The 19,657-nt window shown below is 56.9% G+C and overlaps 4 protein-coding genes across 4 annotated transcripts; 1 reads left to right on the top strand and 3 right to left on the bottom strand.

Annotated features, from left to right (window-relative positions):
* Positions 1-788: 788 nt before the first annotated feature.
* Positions 789-3,768, bottom strand: BKCO1_2000216 (cell division control protein; the record flags this gene model as incomplete). Its single annotated transcript, XM_020272415.1, has 6 exons — positions 789-958; positions 1,019-2,819; positions 2,872-2,970; positions 3,020-3,519; positions 3,569-3,673; positions 3,723-3,768. The coding sequence occupies 6 exons, from the start codon at positions 3,766-3,768 to the stop codon at positions 789-791; spliced, it is 2,721 nt and encodes a 906-aa protein (XP_020135012.1).
* Positions 3,769-4,661: 893 nt separating this feature from the next.
* Positions 4,662-11,740, top strand: BKCO1_2000215 (ccr4-not transcription complex subunit; the record flags this gene model as incomplete). The annotated part of the gene is made up of 4 exons (XM_020272414.1): positions 4,662-5,258; positions 5,325-5,649; positions 5,710-11,606; positions 11,678-11,740. 4 exons carry the CDS (start codon positions 4,662-4,664, stop codon positions 11,738-11,740), a joined length of 6,882 nt encoding a protein of 2,293 aa, XP_020135011.1.
* A 2,344-nt stretch (positions 11,741-14,084) lies between these two features.
* Positions 14,085-15,341, bottom strand: BKCO1_2000214 (oxysterol-binding protein; the record flags this gene model as incomplete). Its single annotated transcript, XM_020272413.1, has 3 exons — positions 14,085-14,768; positions 14,847-14,955; positions 15,016-15,341. The coding sequence occupies 3 exons, from the start codon at positions 15,339-15,341 to the stop codon at positions 14,085-14,087; spliced, it is 1,119 nt and encodes a 372-aa protein (XP_020135010.1).
* Positions 15,342-16,310: 969 nt separating this feature from the next.
* Positions 16,311-18,089, bottom strand: BKCO1_2000213 (phosphoglucomutase; the record flags this gene model as incomplete). Its single annotated transcript, XM_020272412.1, has 3 exons — positions 16,311-17,620; positions 17,675-17,976; positions 18,037-18,089. 3 exons carry the CDS (start codon positions 18,087-18,089, stop codon positions 16,311-16,313), a joined length of 1,665 nt encoding a protein of 554 aa, XP_020135009.1.
* Positions 18,090-19,657: the final 1,568 nt, after the last annotated feature.

The raw sequence follows: 19,657 nt of genomic DNA, 5'->3' as shown, positions 1-19,657 counted from the left end.
CCCCCCCCCCCCCCCCCCCCCTTTTTTTTTCTTTTTTGTGGGGTGTTTGTTTTGCTTCGCTTGGTGTTTGCATTTTGCGGATCATGGCTTGGAAAAATATCAACGACGGGGCAGGTCGTTCGGATCGTGGCGTTCAAGCTTCGTTTTGCTCTTATAACTATTAGCGATGTTCGGGTTTTGGAACTTAAGTAGCATTCACCGGGGAGACGTCTCTTAGAGACGACGAGGCATAGTTGAAGAAGATTCGATATCATATCGCGTTCTGTCGTTGTCGTTGTGAAATGAAATCACTTTTACTATATGGTTGCACCTATCCCTTTATGGATGTAGGACCGGGCGGTCATCAGCTTCCAATACAGTGAATTGCTGATACTCGAAGCTGCAGGAATGCTTTACAGGACGCTCACATTTAGCTTTCTTTGATGCAAATCTCACTCACTCCAAACCAAAAAAGATTAAAAACCGAACACTGGAAGTGGTCGCAGTGCATCGCTTTGCCATGCCTAACTCTAGCAGGTCCGTAATGAAATTCGTGAAAAGGAGAAATGAACATCAGCCCGCTAATACCGCTCCACCTAGACGCATAAACAATCAATCTTAGGGGAATCCAACCGAACAAGAAGAACAATCCTTAGAAATCGTTACTAAAAATCATGGGAAGCGACCGTCGGCTTAACGATCGCTGAAATGCAAATGCAAACATGCCAAGGGTTCGTTATATGTACGTTACAAGGGAGAGGCGCCGTATCAGAAGACACGCGAGAAGGGTATACGTGGGCAAGAACCGCTCAACAGTTTTGCAGGTAGTTGCTGGGGACCAGGCCCAAGCGCCCAGGCTTGCTGAGAACCTCGGCTTCCCACCAACCATCGTCCTGCTCTCGGGTGATAGCAAGAACGTCCCCCTTGTTGAAGGTAAGTTCTTCGGGAATCTGGGCTTGATACATGTACAAGGCGCGAGCTACGAAGGAAGGTCAGTATTCCGAGGAAACAAATTTAGGCATTGAGGGATGTTTCTTACAGTAGTGCATGATGAGAGCCCCAGTTGAAGTGTAGCGAGCATCTGCGGCAACACTCCTGCTGCGGACACGGCCAACCTCGCCGCCGCCGCCGCCGCTACTTCCACCGTAGTAGCTCATCGGACGAGTGCTGGACCGCCCAGTTCTCTGGCTACCACCCTCGCTCGGAGAAGGTGCGAGCACCATAGCACCTCCGGCGCTACTGGCTGGCCGTTGACCTTGGCCACCAAAGTGCGGTGCAGGGGACGTATTGCCTGTACGAGTACCGGGACGGCTGTATTGAGGCTGTGGCGAGACAGCGCGTTGTCCATTGCCAGGATCACCTTGCCGAGAGTTCCAGCTGCCCCACTCGCGAGGCTTCACAGGGCTTGTCGATTGGGCACGAGGCCTGTTGCCTCCAGCAGGGGCAGCGTACGGGTTCGGAGATGTAGCCCGGTTGTTGAAGCCAGGCCGAGGACTGGTGGCTCTCGGACCTGGAGCTGGACTGGATCCACGAACATCCTGACTGCCACGGGTGCTAGGACGGGAAGATCCACCGGAAGCTCGAGGATTGAACATGTTCTGTGTCTGCTTGACGTAGCTTTGGGTTGTTTGTTGCATCTGCTTTGCAGTATGAGCAGGCTGGGGTGCGCCCAAACGGCTCATTGGCTGCTCGTAGGAAGGCGGTGGCGCTCCACGAGAAGCGTTGCTGTTAGCGAGAGGCGCAGCTCCGGATGTAGAAGGAGCTGGAGTTGCAAGTCCCGCATATCGATCAGCTGTCATGCGTACCGAAGTCTGCTTAGATGGTGCTTTCAATTCTGCCAGGGCAGCAGCTATTGGGTCTTGCTCCTCAGCCGGAGGATTTGCGGAGTTCTGCTTCTTGTCAGGAGACGCAACATCGAAAACATTCTTTCCGACATTGAGCTGGAAGTTGGCCCTCGGATCAACGGGGTCTGCATCCGGTTCTGGGCTGGCGGAAACTGCGTCATTGCCACCAAGTATGGGCGTGCGAGCTTGGCGTCCGTAGGGAGGCCGTGAGCCTTCGCGAGCACTTGGCGCTGACCATGAGTTGCGTCCGGTAGGGGTAGTACTAGCAGGCGATCCGCTTTCCTCTGCCCTGCTTTTCCTCTTGAATGGGCTGCCGCCTTGGAAAAAGCCACTCTTTTTCTTCAACACAGCTCTCTCACGTGGTACCGGCGTGGTCTCGGTCATTGGATCATCCGCTTGCTTGATAGGGGACGCTGCGCCGCTGGCAGGATCTGCACTAGTAAAAGAAGTCGGCGCCGAGAGGTCGCTGCGAGAGTCACGGCTGTCTGGACGGGCGGGGCTCGAAATCGAGGAACCCCTCTCGGAACGAGCTACGCGGCAGAATTGAGTCATGCCATCCGCGGGATAGGCGTTGTGGGGAATTTGAGGGATTTCGCCATACTGGCTTTGGTACTGTTCCTGCATGGCTTGCGCGATAGCACGTGGGTCGGTCCTGGCTGACGGTGGCGGATCAATGGGTGAGGATGCGGGAACGTTCCCATCCCTATGAGCCAGCTCCCTAGCCAGCGGGTTGTTCGGATCATGGTGAGATTCGAACAGTGATGGTTGCGGCGACGCACTCCGGAAGGCAGGGTTCATTGTACGAGCAAACTGAGCGACTGTGTAATTGTTATCCTCAGAAGTCATGGACGCATCGTCGGCGGCATCCCCTCGGCAGAAGTCGATAAACTTGGGCGGATCCGGGATTTCCTGGCCAGTGCCACAGTCGCGGATGAAGTTTGTAATGTCTTTTTCCACCTCGCAATCCTCCAGAGAGAGGCGTATCTTCTCAAGTGACTGCAGTATCCGTCAGTGTCTAGGCAGATCCCGAAGTAAACGTGTGGCCTACCGCATCATCGCTGACGCAAACCGTTGAAGCGATGTTGGCAAAAGCCCACAGGCTGCTCTTCATGAAGTCGAGACGCTCCTCTTCGAAATCTTGAAAGTTCTGTGCTTCTGTTAGAATTCGCCCAGTTTGACATTGGAGGCCTACGCACATCGCACGCCTTCTTCCACTCTCTGTTCCACCGGGAAGTAGTCTCTTCCAGGATCTTGACGGCTTGCTCGTACTCCTGGCTGCTTCCAGACAATTGCACTTGGGTCTTTTCCAGCTTAGCCTTGTTCTTCCGCTCCTCGTGGCCCATGACCATGTGCCCTTGAGCAAGGTAGCCCTTGATCTTCAGGCAGTCCTGCTCATACCGGTCTCTGGCCTTGTTGACTGCAGACGTCTGCTGCATCTTGACCTTCAGGAGCTTCTCGATGCCAGTCTGCACGATTTTCCGTCGCTCTTTGAGACCTCCTGTGAACGCCGACAGTTGTTCCTCCAGCTCTGACTTCATCTGGCCTGCAATCTGCTGGTGCTGCTTGCCCATCAACTCGATCTCGGCGCGAACAACATCGAGGGACATTTTCAGAGTACCGGCCTCCGACGAACCGAGCGGCTTGCGGGACAGGTTGAGGAGTTTGCGGGCATATTCCTCTTCGATGTGGGCGCGGGCTGCGAGACGGTTAGCCGATGCAGCTGCCTGACGAGCGGGCGGACAAACCGGTGTAGAAGGACTTCAGCTCATCGCCAGTGACCTTGGCGCTGTGCATGCGCTCCAGGAGCGGAGTAACACCAGCATCGTCTTTGCCCCAGAAGTTGTTCGCAACTAGCAACGGTAAGCGGCGATCATGCCGGGGCGGATGGGGAGACCGAACACGACAGAGAGACCGACGGCGGGTCGCTCACGGTGGTCCCAGGCATGATGCCGGGATATCGATGACGTCTGTGTTGGTGACACGATGGGTAGGGGAGGTCGTGAAAAGCGGCAGTGCGAAGATTCTGCAGGGCGTAGCTGGTAATTAACAGAGAGGCAGGGGCGCTAGGTTGGCGGCGCGTGCCTTGGTGGTGGATAACTGGGAGCGCGTTGGGTTCCTGTACCTTGGCAAACAGCGTTCGCTGGGTAACCGCCCGCCCTACGCCTCCGCCGCGGCTTACCGCCTCAGTCAGGCACCATGCCCACACGCGCGAGACCGCTACCGCCCTGCTCGGGCTGGTGCATGGCCGGCATTCCTGGCAAAGTGCCCGGCGGGCCCGGTTCCCTCAAGGGCCGTCATGAACGTTCGGCGGCGCCGTCATCCGCTGGCAGCGCCCTTGGCACCGCCGCGACCGCCGTCCCCGTGCGGCTTCGAGCGACGGCAGGGCGCCCGGGAGGACGCAGCCGCTGCCCAGGGCACGGCCACCGCTTGCTACGTAGTGGCACTGGATGGGTATTGCATGGCGTGCGGGCGCTGGCGGGCGTGTTTGCGCTGTTGCTCCGCTGCCGCCTGCGACCGTGGCAGCGCGCCGCAGACAGCGGGGGCGCGCGCGCGACGGTGCCGGCGTAAGCAAAGACGTGACCGAGGCCGGCCGCTGCAGTGATGCATGCCCATTGCCCATTGCGCGCGCGTGAGTCTGCACACTGCGAGCGGGTGCGCTGCTGCTCGCTGCTCGCTGTCGCCCGCCGTCGGTCGGCAAGTGCCGCATGAGAGTCCTTCGGGCTGCCAACCTTGACCTCAACTCCAATACCTCATCCCCCACCGACCACACCTGTCCTCCTCGCCGCCACCCATTCCCCCTCTTGTCGCGCGTGCGCACCCGATGGAATAGCTGCCTAGATGAGCCAGCAATTCCCCTGGGGCTCTTCAAGTCAGCAACCCAGCGGACGGCGTGGCCTTACTCCCATTTCAACCGCCTTCACCTCGACACGCTCCAACTCGGCTGCCAACAGCCCCTCGCGATCCTCCTTCTCGCCCGTCAACAATCCGCCCTCAGTCGCATCGTCCGGCCCCCGGCGCATCATCAGCCGCACCTCGTCCGCCTCGTCGACGTCGTCGCCCTTCTCGCCCTCGCAATCCGGATTACAGCAGCAGCACACCCCGGGCCAGCTGCTGTCCTCCGGCCGCTCCAGAACCATAGCTTCCCAGGGCGCTTCACATTTAGCTTCCTCCGCCGTGATCTTGCCTTCCGCATCGCAAGGTGGTGGAGGTGCGCCAGGCACCAGCGGCGGAGGGAGCTCCAAAGTAGCTCGCGCGTCGCCCTCACTCTCGCAGTCGGGCAATATCGGCTCGCCGAGCAGCACGTCCACTGCATCGGCCCCGTCTGGCCAGTCGCTCGCCAAGATCGTCATCGCACAGGTCTTCCTGCTCTTGAGCTCGCTCAAAGAAGATAAGGACAAGACCAAGTGGGAGCAGCAGACGGATCAGATCCGCAAGGTCAGTCAAGCCCGCACCTCGCACCTGCCCCGCCCGCATCCGTGCTGACGTTGTTTCCCGCCACAGCTAGTCAACTCGAACGGCATGGAGGTCTTCTCAAAGTACTTCCGCCGCTTGCTCCAGAGCAATGCGCCGCAGATCTTCCCGGGCAACGCCAAGGGCGGTGACAACTCTGGCAGCTACGGCCTGCTTGTGGAAGAGATGCACAAGATCATGCGTGACCCCCAACAAGCATACAAGATTGCCGAGTCAATTGATACGACCGAGGGCGATCTCTTCAGGGACTTCGACCTGTCCACATTTATGGAGCATTTCAAGTTGGACCCGGTCGCCAAGACAACCCTAGCTTTGGCGTGCAAGACCACGTCAAAGACGGATCTGAGGACCAAGGGTGAGATTGCAGCCCCTCGCCCACTGTTTCCATCCCCACTGACTTTCCCCTCCGCACTAGCTGATGCCATTCTATCCAACAACTACCAAAACTTCCTCATGACCCTCGTCAACTCCCACCCCGACTCGCAAGAAGACATTCCATCCAGCATTCTCGCCACCGACATCGATCGCCTGGCGCAAGATCCTCCACGCACCTGGAACGACGAGAGCAAGAACAGTCTAATGTTTGCCATCCGCACGAAATACGACAAATCGACCGGCATACTACCTCCAGACGTCACCGCGTCGTTGCACATGTTCGAGCTACTCGAGAACCAAAACCCGCTCATCAGGCATGTCCAGCGTGCCGGACCTCGCGCAACCTCGAGCTTGGACTCGTGCAAGGAAATGCTCGCCTCGGTCGAGGCTCGCGACATCAGCTACCAGCATGTTGCCAATGCGCTTCTCTTCATGGCAATCACCCAGAACGGCCAAGCTTACAATGCGAGCAACTTCGTGGCTGCGCTGCGGGAACACCGTGCGGGACAACGGTTGGATTGGCAGGATGTGGTACATGCGTTCGACCGCGAGAACCTAAAGGTCACCACCCAACAGTTTCTGGCGCTGTACAACGCGTTCCTACCTTTGGCCCAAGAGTACGAGAACTTTGACATTCAGCTGTTATGGGGAGGGTCTTGGAACCATCAGGATACCCAACTTTCTTTCGTTGTGGCATTCTTGGCTTGCTCTCCAGAAGACCTGGATGTCACCCAAGTCCCTCGCTTGCGTAGAGCCTTCACGCTGGAGCAATTCGAAGATGCGTCTGAAGTGGTCAAGGAACGCGCAAAGGAAGTTGTGAAGCATCCACTGGTCTCGCTAGATGCGACAGCAGCCCTTTTCAACATCATTTTCCAGTCACAAGACACATACAACATTGCTCAACGTTCACAGATCCCGCAGACTGTCATCAACCAGAACACAGACATCTTCGTCGTTGCCGCATCCGCCGTACCCAAGCCATGGGTTGGTCTCCAGGAAATGGCCATGCGTCAGCTCTTCGGACCTTTTGTTGAGAAACGTGTACCGAATGTCTACAGCTTCGCACTCCATGGTCTTTGGAAGCAAGATAGCATTTGGGTTGCCGCCAGGTTCCTGGACTTCTACAACGCCAATCCTCTTTCCTTGACCACGATCATGGAGCATGCGGCCGAACACGGTTGGATTCAAGACCTCGTTGCGTTAAATTCCGATATGAGCTTGGACCTGGCCGCTCTAGCGCATAGGGAGGGTCTCTTTGACCTAGATTTATGGGCGCAGGACACCTTGAGGCAGATCCCGGTCTTTCCAAGGGTTCTTGCTTCGTTCCTCAACAACAAGGCGGAGACGGATCTGCAGGCTCAACGCGAGGGCGTTCCCCCTCCTAATGTCCCATTGGCGGTCAAGACTATTCATCCTCTTCTAAGCTTCCTTCAAGGACATTTGCCCGACGAGGAGTTGGTTTCTTTGCAGCGGATATGCATTGGTGCATATCCGAGGTTGATCAACTACGGCGAAGGCTTTGACGAGATCATTGACGCCAATGGTAAAGACGGTAACTCGATATCACCGGAGGCCGACAGGAAGATGCAGGAACATTACAAAAACATGTACAGCGGCGAGAGTGACGTGCGTCATTTCATCGAGGAGCTGCAGAAGTACAAGGCATCCGAGGACCCTGCGGACCAGGACTTGTTCGCTTGCATGATTCACGGCCTTTTCGACGAGTACAACTGCTTTGGCGAGTATCCTCTGGAGGCACTGGCGACCACGGCGGTATTGTTCGGCGGTATCATCCAGTATAACCTGCTTTCTCGGATCCCTCTCCAGGCCGGCCTAGCTATGGTATTGGAAGCGGTTCAGGATTATCCGCCGGAGGCTTCCATGTACAAATTTGGCCTGCAAGCGCTCTTGAACTTTTCCAACAGACTCCACGAGTGGCCTAGTTTCTGCGACCGCCTTCTCCGCGTGCCAGGGCTTCAAGGTACTGAAGTATGGAACAAGGCCGAGGAAATCGTAAGACGACAACGCTCTGGGGAGGCCAACGGTGAGACCAATGGGGACGCACAGAACGGTGTCTCCTTGACGAATGGGAGTGTGGAAGAATTTGGCCAAGAGTCGGTGGTGCGTCAGTTCAGCTGTTTGCACGCCGACCCTCTGCTTCGACCGGAGATATACGAAGATCCGGATGAGGAGGTGCAGGACAAGGTCCTGTTCGTTCTCAACAACGTCTCGGAGCGCAACATTGTCGAGAAGCTCAATGATCTCAAGGAGGCTCTGGAAGAGAAGCATCACCAGTGGTTCGCCAACTATCTTGTTGAGGAACGTGCGAAGATGCAGCCCAACTTCCAGCAGTTGTACCTTGATATGCTCGCGCTCTTTGACGACCGGTTTCTTTGGGCCGAGGTTCTTCGCGAATCTTACGTTTCCGTGATCCGCATGCTGAATGCCGAGTCTACGATGAACTCGTCAACGGAGCGCACTCATCTGAAGAATCTTGGCGGTTGGCTCGGCTCTCTGACAATTGCCAGGGACAAGCCTCTCAAATTCAAGAACATCTCTTTCAAGGATCTACTGATCGAGGGTCATGACACGCAGCGGCTATTGATCGTCATTCCGTTCACCTGCAAGGTCCTCATCCAAGCCAGCAAGTCGACGGTCTTCAGGCCCCCGAATCCGTGGGTCATGGAAATCATTCGGTTGCTCATGGAACTGTACCACTTCGCTGAGCTCAAGCTTAACCTCAAGTTTGAGATTGAGGTTCTGTGCAAGGGCTTGGACCTTGATTACAAGATCATAGAGCCCTCCGACTGCATTCGATCTAGGCCTCTCCACGAAGAAGAGATTTTGGGGCAGGCAATACCTGATGGTCTTGAGGGTTTCCATGACTTGTCCTTGGTCGGCCTCAACCGCGCAAGAGCTGTAAACGACCGCTTTTCGCCCGCTGCAATCCAAGCCTCCTTGCCGGACCTTGCTTCGGCTCTTGTCTACCCGCCTGCATCCTCCAATCTGGCAGCCACCAGCCGTCTGAGACAGATTTTCCACACAGCAGCGCAATCTGCCATCGCAGAGATCATTGCGCCGGTTGTTGAACGTTCCGTCACAATCGCCGCGATCTCCACATCGCAATTGGTTGCGAAGGATTTCGCTACTGAGGCTGACGAGAACAAGATGCGCGAGGCTGCACACACCATGGTCAAGTCCCTTTCCGGCAGTCTCGCGCTTGTCACCTGCAAAGAGCCGTTGCGCATGAGCATCATGAACAACATCCGCATCTTGGCTCGGGATCTTCCGGAGCAAGCCCTGCCCGAGGGTCTTATCCTCATGTTTGTCAATGACAATTTGGATACCGTGTGTGGCATGGTCGAGCAAGCGGCAGAGCAGCAATCCATTGCGGAAATTGATGTTCAAATCGAAGGCGGCACCCGTGCCCGCCGCTACCACCGCAACACCAATCCTCGCGAGCCCTTCAACGATCCTCCCGTCAAGCACTGGGCCACGTTCATTCCAGAGCCGTACAGGCAGAGTCCTGGAGGCCTCAACGCAGAGCAGCTGGCTATCTACGAAGACTTTGGTCGTCAGGCTCGGGGTATGTCTCAGGTCAACAACGCTTCCCAGGACAATGGGCGCCAAATGTCGGAGGTCCTGCAGGAGCAGTATCCTCAAGTTCCGAACCTGCCTACTCCTGCGGAGCCCCCTGCTATCCCTCGTCCAGGTTCTCAGGCCCCCACCCGTCTTCAAACCGCTCCACCGATGTCGGCTACGATGCCGCAGGCTCAACTCAATGGTTATGTCGATACTCAGACCGCCAACGATCGTGCAATGTCTCACCTGCTGGATTTGCAGCGCACCTCAAAGGAAGCTCAAGAGGAGCACATCGAGGATCTGGGGCCGTCTGCCCCTACCCGCGATGCCTTCGAGCAGCTGATCCATGTCGTTGAGAGCTCAGGCAGCGTAAGGGACGCACTTTGCTTGGGTATCGCTGGTCGTGTTGCCACTTACCTCTTCGCGGAGGCCGAGCGTCGTCTGGAGATCGAAGTCTTGGTGCAGTTGGTCATCCAGGTATGCCAAATGTCCGTCAACACCTCTCGACAGATTATGATGTGGCTCGCAACCCTTGACAACGAGCGTTTGTTCAACGCCCCGGTTGTCATCTGCATGGTCACCGCCGGCCTTATTGATCTGCATCGGGTCGATATGGCAGCATCCAAAGCCATCCAAGCGCGCAACCTGCACGCTTTGGATTTCCTCTCCCAGTTCATGGACGAAATCGTCCTGGGAACCAGCCCTGCGGCTTTCCGCACGGACTTTTCCAGGTCGCTCGAAGCTCTGACTCAATGGCTTTCTGAGGATTCTGATCTGGAGGTTGGCAAACTGATCATGTCCAAGCTTCAAGTGCCTCAGGAGCGCATGCCAACTCCTCCCGACGCAGGTGGCAAATATCAGGTTGAGTACGTGTTCGAAGAGTGGATTCATCTCGTCCGCTACACCCAACGCCAAGCTCCTTCTGAAAGGATGATCGCGGTCTTCATCAACCAGCTCCATGCCCGCGGTTTCCTGAAGAGCCAGAACGACTCTGCGCACTTCATCCGTGTCTGCATCGAAGCCTCGGTTGATGCGTACGAGCGTGAGGAGCTTGTTGCCTTCCCTAGCTTGGACGCCGCTTACATCTCCGTTGATGGCCTGGCCAAGCTTGTCGTGTCTTTGGTCGTTTACCAGAGCGAATCCGAGGGCGCCACCCTTTCCAAGAAGCCGGGCTACCTTGAGGGAATCTTGAGCTTGATCATCATGGTGCTGATCCACCACCAACGTACCCGCGGCGAGCGACTCAACCAGAAGGTGTTCTTCCGCCTCTTCAACTCCATCATCTGCGAGCTTCACGATGCGAGAGACATACTCCCTGGCCTTGAGCCTGAGTTCATGTTGGTTATGGGCAGGGCTCTCCTGGTGCTTCAACCCAAGCACCTCCCTGGTTTCTCCTTCGCTTGGCTCACCTTGGTTTCGCACCGCATGTTCATGCCTGTCATGCTCAAGCTGGCCGACGATACCAGGTGGAACCTCTACGCCAAGCTCACCGAGATCGTCCTCTCTTACGCGGGCAATCTCATGAAGCCGGTGGAGCCCAGCATTGAAGCCCGCAACTTCTACCGTGGCGTTTTGAGGGTTCTCCTGGTGATCCACCACGACTTCCCCGAGTTTCTGGCTGAGAACCATTTCCGCTTGTGCAATGCGATCCCGATGCACTGTACGCAGTTGCGCAATCTGGTCGTGAGCGCCTATCCATCGTCCTATCCGGAGCTTCCTGATCCCTTCACTGCGGGCTTCAAGGTAGACCGTCTCGAGGACGTGAGGAAAGCGCCGGTTGTTCGTTGCGACATTGAAGAGCCCCTCAATCAGCATGGCGTCAAAGATATTGTCGACAACCTTCTCCAGTCGACCGAGCAGAACCCGGAGGAGATACAGACGCTGTGCGACGCCATCAATGGGCCTCTGCGTGAGGAGACTGGGCTAGCTTTCGCCCCAGTTCTTGTTGACACTCCCCTTCTGCACTCGATAGTCCTCTATGTCGGTAGCAACGCTGTTTCCACTGCTGGCAAGGGCCCCGTTTTCAGCGCTACCTCCCCTCACGCGAAGCTTTTGGAGAACCTTGCGAAGGAGCTGCGGCCTGAAGGTCGCTACCACTTCCTTAGCGCCATGACTAACCAGCTGCGTTGGCCTAACAGTCACACTCACTGGTTCAGCTACGCCATTCTGCACCTTTTCGGTAGCAGCAGCGACCAGATCAGCCTTGACGTCAAGCAGCAGATCACGCGCGTCCTCCTCGAGCGTCTTCTGGTGCACCGCCCGCACCCTTGGGGCCTGATCATCACGCTGCTGGAGATCCTCAAGAATCGCGACTACCAATTCTGGGAGCTGCCTTTCGTCAAGGCGGCACCTGAGGTAAGTTCTTTCCCTTTCCTTGCACGCTGATCAGCAAGTTATGTTTGCTAACCTAGTGGGCATCACTTCAGGTCGAACGCCTCTTCGGAGCCCTGTTCCAGCACATTAACCAGAGCCCGAGGGCCATCTCGTAAACGCACAGCTACGACTGCGCGGATTTATGGACGAGGCATCGTGCTCTTGGCCGAAGCCGTCTAGTGATGCCAACAGCCTTCAGATCCCCCGTCCCCAAGGAGCTCAAGACAGCGTTGACCGCTCAGACAACGAAGCGTAGCTCGACGGACTGGGACATGTCACGAACGAAATGCTCATGTGGTATGACCTGACACACGACAACTTTCTTCTGAACAACCGGCGTCTATACAAAAGATGGGACGAGGAGCGAGTCTCCAGCCCTGTTTGATTTTCTGCTCTTAATCCTCTTTTCGGAGAGAAGGGTGGCAAGCGTCTCCCTCAACTTTTTCCTTTCTTGATGCATTTTCAGTGCGCCGGGTTTGGGTAAACTAAAAAAGGGCATTTGCGTGGCGAAGGAGGGGTCTTCTTTTTCTTTCACCGAGAAATTAATTGGCGGCGGATATTGAGAACGTGGGCTGGGGGATGCAAATGCGGGAGAATTCTTTCCTAAGGTGGCGGAAGGTTTTTAGGTGCTTCTCTGGTTTTTTTCTCTACACCTCTTTCTAAACAAACTCGGGGTTTTGCTTTTGTTTTGATTACATGATTTCACCTGCGTGGACATACTCTTCTTGCTGATGTATGGCTTCACTGCTGTTGCTCTTCTTCCCCGTGGACTTTTACATGGTCCTCTTGGTCATTTGACCAGCCAGAGCCTGGGTATGGCTTTCTGTTCAGCTCAACAATTACGGCCAGAGTTCACCCATGAAGGATGACGGCAAACCCGAAATATCGCTCTCCAGTGAGGCAATTCTCGAAATGGCCTTTGATCTTCTTGCACTTCTTTTCCGGGGTGGGGCGTTTTCGGAGTGAGAGGGAGCAGTGAGCTGATTTTTCCATGGTAGATCCGGCAGCGCAATCTTCACGAGGTACATCCATAGCCTTATTGTTTTCTCACGTGTTATTATTCTCCTGTCTATTTTTCCATCACTTATCTTCTCTCTTCCCCAGGTGACTATGTAGATCCATACTATTCCTCTCACCTATACACTCATCGCGGTCGTTGATCATGGTTGAGCAATGTTGTGTACCTTCTCTTAGCGTCGTTCGCACACTTCTTGACTTGCTACGGAAAGGACCGTTCATCGATCATTTCGGTATTCCGATTTCACAGCACGTGTTTTTTTATAAAAAAAAAAAAAGCAGAAAAAATGATCAGAGCACAGCATCGATCGTGAGACTTATTTGCCATAAACATCACGTTGGTTGGTTCTGGGGGCCATGAAGTTTGCATATGCGTTTAGTGCATTCCTGCTCTTTCAAACATCATGGTAGGAAGACCCATATATGTGGGCAGCTTCGCCTTGAGATCTTTGTACTCTTGCGGCATCTTTGTCTGACCCTGCTGCTTAAAATCCTTCCCGGCCCTAGAAAACGAGATGCCACGTAGGGAAGCAGCCATCCTCCTCCCCCACCCCCTAGGGAGCCGCACACCAAGGCAGTGATGAGGTGGTGGTACCATACCTCACACCATCCGCTAAGCTAATACTACTACTACTACTGCGCCTCAATCAACCCCTTTTTCCTTGTCACTGCTACCAGGACTCCGCTCTCTTGTTCCTCTTCTCCCAGGCCTGGGACGATTTATCATACGATACAACACCATGAATGGCCCGATGCATGGTACGAGAAAATTGTCATCAATCCCTACCCGAAATTAAACTGATCCTCCATCAGCCGTAAACATTGCCTTGCTCGCAAGTACCCGAACGCCATTCCAGCCCAATGTGAATCTAGCTGTCTCTATCATACGATCCGTTTGAAAAAAAAAAAAAACAAAGAGGGCTTGATGAGGATACTGGAGGTGAGAGTGAAAAATAGGACCAAAAAAATCTCGGACTGAAGGGTGAGGACAAGTTGTATTTTGGGAAAGACAGATCGATCATCGTCGTGGTGGAGATCAATAGGAAAAGGGAATTCGACGAAAGTGGGCTGATTATGTTGATTATAAGGTTGAAATGTTCGCTTCATTGCTTAACGATGACTAAAACGACGCGTGAACTATGACGGAAAGAAATATTATGTCAACCATCCAGGCCGAAAGCCGCGCGTGTCGTGAGAAGAGGGCAGTTTCCAAACTATCCGTTTATGCTTTGACCGAGTACGTTATTGATAATTCCCTAAGCATAATACAAGAACCAAAAAAAAAAAGAGAATTTCAGTGTGGAACGGAGTTTCCCAGGATGCATATAGAACACAAACAAACCCCAGCCATCCGATCTATCGGTTTAGATTTGCAGTTCTCACCTGTTCGAAGAAAGAACAACCACGCTCTGACCAGCATCTATCATCCTGCCGGGCTACACATCACGAGGAAGGGGCCGTGGTGGCCTTGGAAAGGTACTGGGCCGCCTTTGTGGGGTCGAACTTCCACACACCGTTGGTCTTTTCCGCCTCGACGGGCTCCTGGATGCGAGCGGCGAGCTTCTCGAAAACGGGGAACTCGTCGGTGCGGGAAAAGTAGCGGCGCTGCCACTCCCTGTTCTCCTCCTTCTCGACGCGGCGCATCTCACGCTGCTTGTTCTCGATGAGGCTCTTCTCGCGGCCCGTCGCATCCATGTCGCCCACGGCAATGCCGGCGGCAACCTTCTGCCAGGCGCGGCGACTCTCCAACTCATCCTGCTGCTCGATGGGGGCGAGGGTCAAGGGGGTGGTTTTGTTGGTGCGGGCGTCGTAAGTCTCGACCGTCTCCTTCTTCTTCTTGATGGTGAAGGCTTCGGTCCACTGGCCATCGATAGTGTAGATGGCATCCTTGTCCGTCTTGTCGTGGGGGTACAGGGTGGCGGTGAAGCTGTTCTTCTTGCCGCTGATCCAGCCGCGACCGCTGTAGTCGATCTTGGCGGTGTAGCCCGACGAGGATGTAATGTAGGATTGGCGGTTCAGCTCGACATAGGGCGAGCCGGTGATCAGGCCCTCGATGTGCAGCGAGGGAAGGGTAATCAGGTAGTCCTCGTTGTAGGCGTCGATGTGGAGCACCGCGTGGCCGATTTGCTGCCCGAGTGCCACAAAGCGTCAGTCAGTGCGGTCCGGAACACACGCAGATCTGTGTCACCCAGCTGACTGACTCACCTTGACGTTGATGGTGCGCGAGAACGAGGCCTTCTGGCCACAGTAGCCGGTCAGACGCACGCCGTGCTGGTCGTTCCAGATCGAGTAGGCCGTGACGGGCGGGTGGTGGCTGCAAAAACAACGGTCAGCGGCCAGCGTCCGTCACGGAGTGTTGGGTGTGCGTCCGTACCTGACCTGCTCACTGACGAGCTCTGTTGTGCCTGCGGCATCCTCCCACTTGCCCAGGAACAGCTCGCCAAGGAAGGGGTTGAGGGGCTTCTTCTCGCTGCCCAACTTCTCGCTGCGGCTGGCGTACTGCTGCTTCAGGGTGCTGAGGAACCACTTGAGCACGGCGAGGGCGCGCTCGGCGGGGTCCTCCTTGCCTGCGGGGGCGACGAAGAGCTGGGGGTGCTCGGCCCAGTACGACGAGAACTCGACGAGCGAGGTGGAGCTGAGGATGAAGGGCGGGGCGGTCATGGACGACAGGTCGCCGTTGAAGGACGCGATCGACTGCATGGTCGCAAGGGCGTCAGCGGGCTTCGGGAGCGGCGCGAGCGGCGCCGCCTCATGCGCGGGGCGCAAAGTCGCGACATGGGCGGCGACTGGACGAGCAACTTGTTGCGTACCTTCAGGAACGAGGTCCACGAGCTCCGGGCCTGGGGCGGGACGGCCGAGGCCTCGGCATTACTGTTGGAGGACATGGCTGGGGGGAGCGGGATCTGGCGCGGGACTCTGGGCAGGAGGGAGGCAAGGAAAGCAGAATTGGAGAAGAGTCGGTCGAGGTTGAGATGCGGCGGCCGCGGCGAGGGGCCTGTGTAGGCATGATGACGCCTGGCACCCGCTAAGCCACGCGCTACCTACCGGTCCATACACCGCCCACCAACGCCGCGCATTGGCCCATCACGCTGGCAGCGCACACGCCCGCCAGCCAGACGATGCGCCCGCTGCCCAACTCCTCCATAGCACATGTGCAGTCCATCCAGCCCTGCCATGCAGGCAAGAGTATACCCGCGCTGACGGGCCCGTCCGCGGTTGCTGCCGACCCCGCTTCTCGTCCCCCACTCGAATGCCTGCACGCGACTGTGCCTGCGGTAGATCACCCCCGTCCGAATGCCGCATGCCGCATGCCGCATCGGGCCTCAACGTCTCACTATGAGTCCGTGACGTGCGTGCCTCCTGCCTGAGCCCTGCCTGAGCCCTGCCTGAGCCCTGCCTGAGCCCTGCCTGAGCCTTTACCACACAACACCCAATACGACGTCACCGCACCATGTGCCGCTAGATTGGATCAAGCTTCGCCAGCTCGCGTCCGAGAACGCTTGGACAGGATGTGTGCCCGTATATGTACTTTGATTTATTTCTATTCCGAGACTACTGCGAATCTCGATATACATCCGCTAGCGAGAAAAAAAAAAAACCAAGATTACTCTGAATGCACCCATCGATTTTTGTCATCACTCGTCAATCCGCACTTCCCGACAAATCAATCTAGGTCTTGACCGTGGGCTCGCTGCGGCCGGTGTACTCCTGGATCTTGAGCAGGCTGGTCGCGAGCTCGACGTTGTCCTTCAGGTACTCCTGGGTCTCAACGTCGTACTTGCTGGGATCCGACTCGTGCTTCTCGACGTACAGACGGATCGTCGCGCCGCTGCTGCCGGTGCCTGACAGACGGACGACGATGCGGCTGCCGTCGTCGAACTTGACGTAGATGCCCTGGTTCTTGCTGACGCTGCCGTCCAGATCCGTGTACGAGAAGTCGTCGGCCTCAACCACCTTGCGGCCCTTGATGCTCGAGCCAACGAACTCGCTCTTCTTGGTGGTGATCAGCTCCGTGACGTGGGCCACCATCTTGTTGGCGCCCTCGCTCTCGCAGCCCTCGTAGTCGTAGCGAGTGAAGAAGGTGCGGCCGTACGTCTTCCAGAAGTCCTGCTGGATCGACTTGATGCTGGGCGTGGTGCCCGTCTTCTGGCCAACACCGGCGAGGATGTTGAGCCAGGCAACAACGGCCCAGAGACCGTCCTTCTCACGGATGTGGTTGCTACCAGTGCCGAACGACTCCTCACCGCAGATGTTCATCTTGTCGGCGTCGAACAGACCGCAGAAGAACTTCCAGCCGGTGGGCACTTCGTACGACTGGACACCCTTGGCCTTGGCAACGAGGTCAACGGCGCCCGAAGTGGGCATGGAGCGGGCAAGGCCGTAGATGCCCTGCTTCTTGAAGTAGGGGATCAGGTCGGAGTGGTGGGCAATGATGGCCAAGCTGTCACCCGGCGAGACGAAGGCGTTGGCGCCGTAGATCATGTTGCGGTCACCGTCACCGTCGCTAGCGGCACCAAAGTGGATGCCCTTGGCGTCGACGACGTCGACAAGCGACTTGGCGTAGACGAGGTTGGGGTCGGGGTGGTGGCCACCAAAGTCGGGCTTGGGGATGCAGTTCTGAGTGCTGCCGGCCAGGCCCAGCTCCTTCTCGAAGATGTCAACACCGTAGGGGCCGGTGACACCGCTAAGACCATCAAAGAGGACCTTGAAGTCGGGGTGCTCCTTGAGGAAGGCCTTGATGAGATCAAAGTCGAAGATGCTCTTCAGCATCTTCATGTAGTCCTCAGTGGAGTGGATGATCTCGACCTCGAGAGGACCGACGGTCTGGGTGCCGACCTTGGTCAGGTCGACATCGGGGATCTCGGCGATCTTGTACGAAGTCAGGCCCTTGGAGGTGGCGAAGATCTTGTTGGTGACGCTCTCGGGAGCGGGAGCACCGTTGGCGAGGTTGTATTTGATGCCGAAGTCCTCCTCGGGGCCTGGATCGGGCATTGTCAGTCATGGCTTTCTTATCGAGCGTGGGGTTTACATACCACCCGGGTTGTGGCTGGCGGTGAGCAGGATACCACCAGTGGCCTTGCGCACACGGATGACATTGCTGGCAGCAGGAGTGCTGAGAATGCCGTTCTGGCCGATGATGAGCTTCTTGACGCCGTAGGCGGCGCCGATCTTGGCGATCAGCTGGGCGACCTCAGGGTTCCAGTATCTGCCATCGCCGCCGATGACGAGAGTGCTGCCCTCGGCACCTTCGGGGATCGAGAGGAGGGTGGAGGCGACGAAAGCCTCGCTGTAGTGGGGCTGCTGGAAGACCTTGACCTTCTTGCGAAGACCGGAACTGCGGAGAAAAGGGCGTCAGTGTGGGAAGCGGCAGACGTCACGGCGGGGTCGCACTCACGTTCCGGGCTTCTGGTCCTGGAAGGGCTGCAGAGAAACGGTCTTGACGCTCATGGTTGCGGGTGACGGGAGAATTGAGGGCGAGATGATGCTGGGAGAGGATGTGGGAGGGGATAGGGAGTAGGTTAGGAGATGGAGGCGCTGGCGGACAACAGATAGTGGGGTTCGTGAAGCTCTGACGCCACCCCCGAGGGGATAGCTCCCTCAACACCCATGTCAAGCACCCGCCCGCGACGACAGTTTGCCGATCAGAAATGGGGATGCGCGCCTTCGAGAACATTGCTGCTTGCGGCAATACTGGCTGCGAGCATGCTCTCGCAGCATTGAGTGAGCGGGCTCTCTGCAAACGCGAAGCCAGGCTGGAATGTGCAGCATTGCCCACGCCCGGCACCCCTGCCATCGCTCTCGTACTCTCACCGCCAGCGATGCCCCAGCCCCAAACAAGCAAGCGCGGGGCTGCAGCCACGTGAAAACCCAGCCAGCCGCCCTCACCACCTGCGAAGGAGAACCCAACGCCGCTCTGGGACTCGCATGCTCTGTCGCGAGTGGGCGGATGGTGCGTCTGCAGCGAGTACCGCAGCCCGCACCGCAGCCGCACCGCAGCCCAGACGTGCAAGCTGCAATCCACGTGACTTGCTGAGTAAGAGCGAGCCTGGTCTGCGCCGTTGTCATCGGTTCTGCAGTGCGTCCGCGCCTCCTTCTTGAGGACTCGTCATGCAGCAACTCCGGTGAGTGTCACCTGCACACGCATCTCGGCGCCGTCTTCGTCGCTGGCGTCGAAGGCCCAGCACAAACGTGTGCCAAAGGAATCCCCAGATCCAGCAACTGCTAAGGAATGGCCAAGACCGGCGGGATAGGTGATAGCCTTTCGGCAGGCCGGAACCTTCTGGCGCACGACGCCCAGACCGCACGACGATGCGGACTCGATACTACGTACGGCTCGGCTCCAGACTTCCAGGGGGACCTTCTACAGCGTGGTGTCGGATTGTGTGGAGAGAAGGTCGACTCGAATGCGAATGGCGATGAGTGCGATATCGGCAGGGCATCCAAAGTCAGCCGCCGCTCAGGGTCCCGTGCAGAGGCGCGCAGAGCATCGCCGAATAGATCCGAATTAGCCGCGGCCTGGTCTAAATAAATAGGATCTACAACCCCGGGGCTGACTCGCCGCGGTGCTCGGGTGGAGGGTCTGTTGCCTGCTTTGGCATTGCTGAGAGACACCGCACTGCCAACGCCCGCCCAGGTCTTGGTGACTCGAGCGGCAAGACCACGACCAAGCTCCAGACGGGCACCGAACTCTCTTACTCTTACGTATTATGCGATTGTAGGTGGAGAGGGCGCCGAGGGGAGATGAACGAGGGACTAGCAGTGTGGGGGGAATGCTCCAGCATTACTCTGGCACCGCATCCATCCACGGAACGGGCAACATCCGTGCAGCGAGTGGAGCGCGGCCATGCTGCTCCGGCGGAATGCAAGACGCCAAAGCAAGCCGAGCCACAGCCATGTGAACTCAAAAACTTGGCCGAGGCGAATGACAGCGAGCGTGTTGATGCCGCGACTGCATCCTTTTCGAGTGGATCGTGCGGATCGTGCGCGGTGTGGGTATGTCTGGTCCAACGTCTGGC

Source organism: Diplodia corticola (assembly GCF_001883845.1).
Source record: "Diplodia corticola strain CBS 112549 chromosome Unknown scaffold2, whole genome shotgun sequence".
In the NCBI taxonomy this organism is placed as follows: domain Eukaryota; kingdom Fungi; phylum Ascomycota; class Dothideomycetes; order Botryosphaeriales; family Botryosphaeriaceae; genus Diplodia; species Diplodia corticola.
The sequence above is the reverse complement of the archived record's forward strand: the minus strand, read 5'-3'. Positions and strand labels throughout refer to the sequence as shown.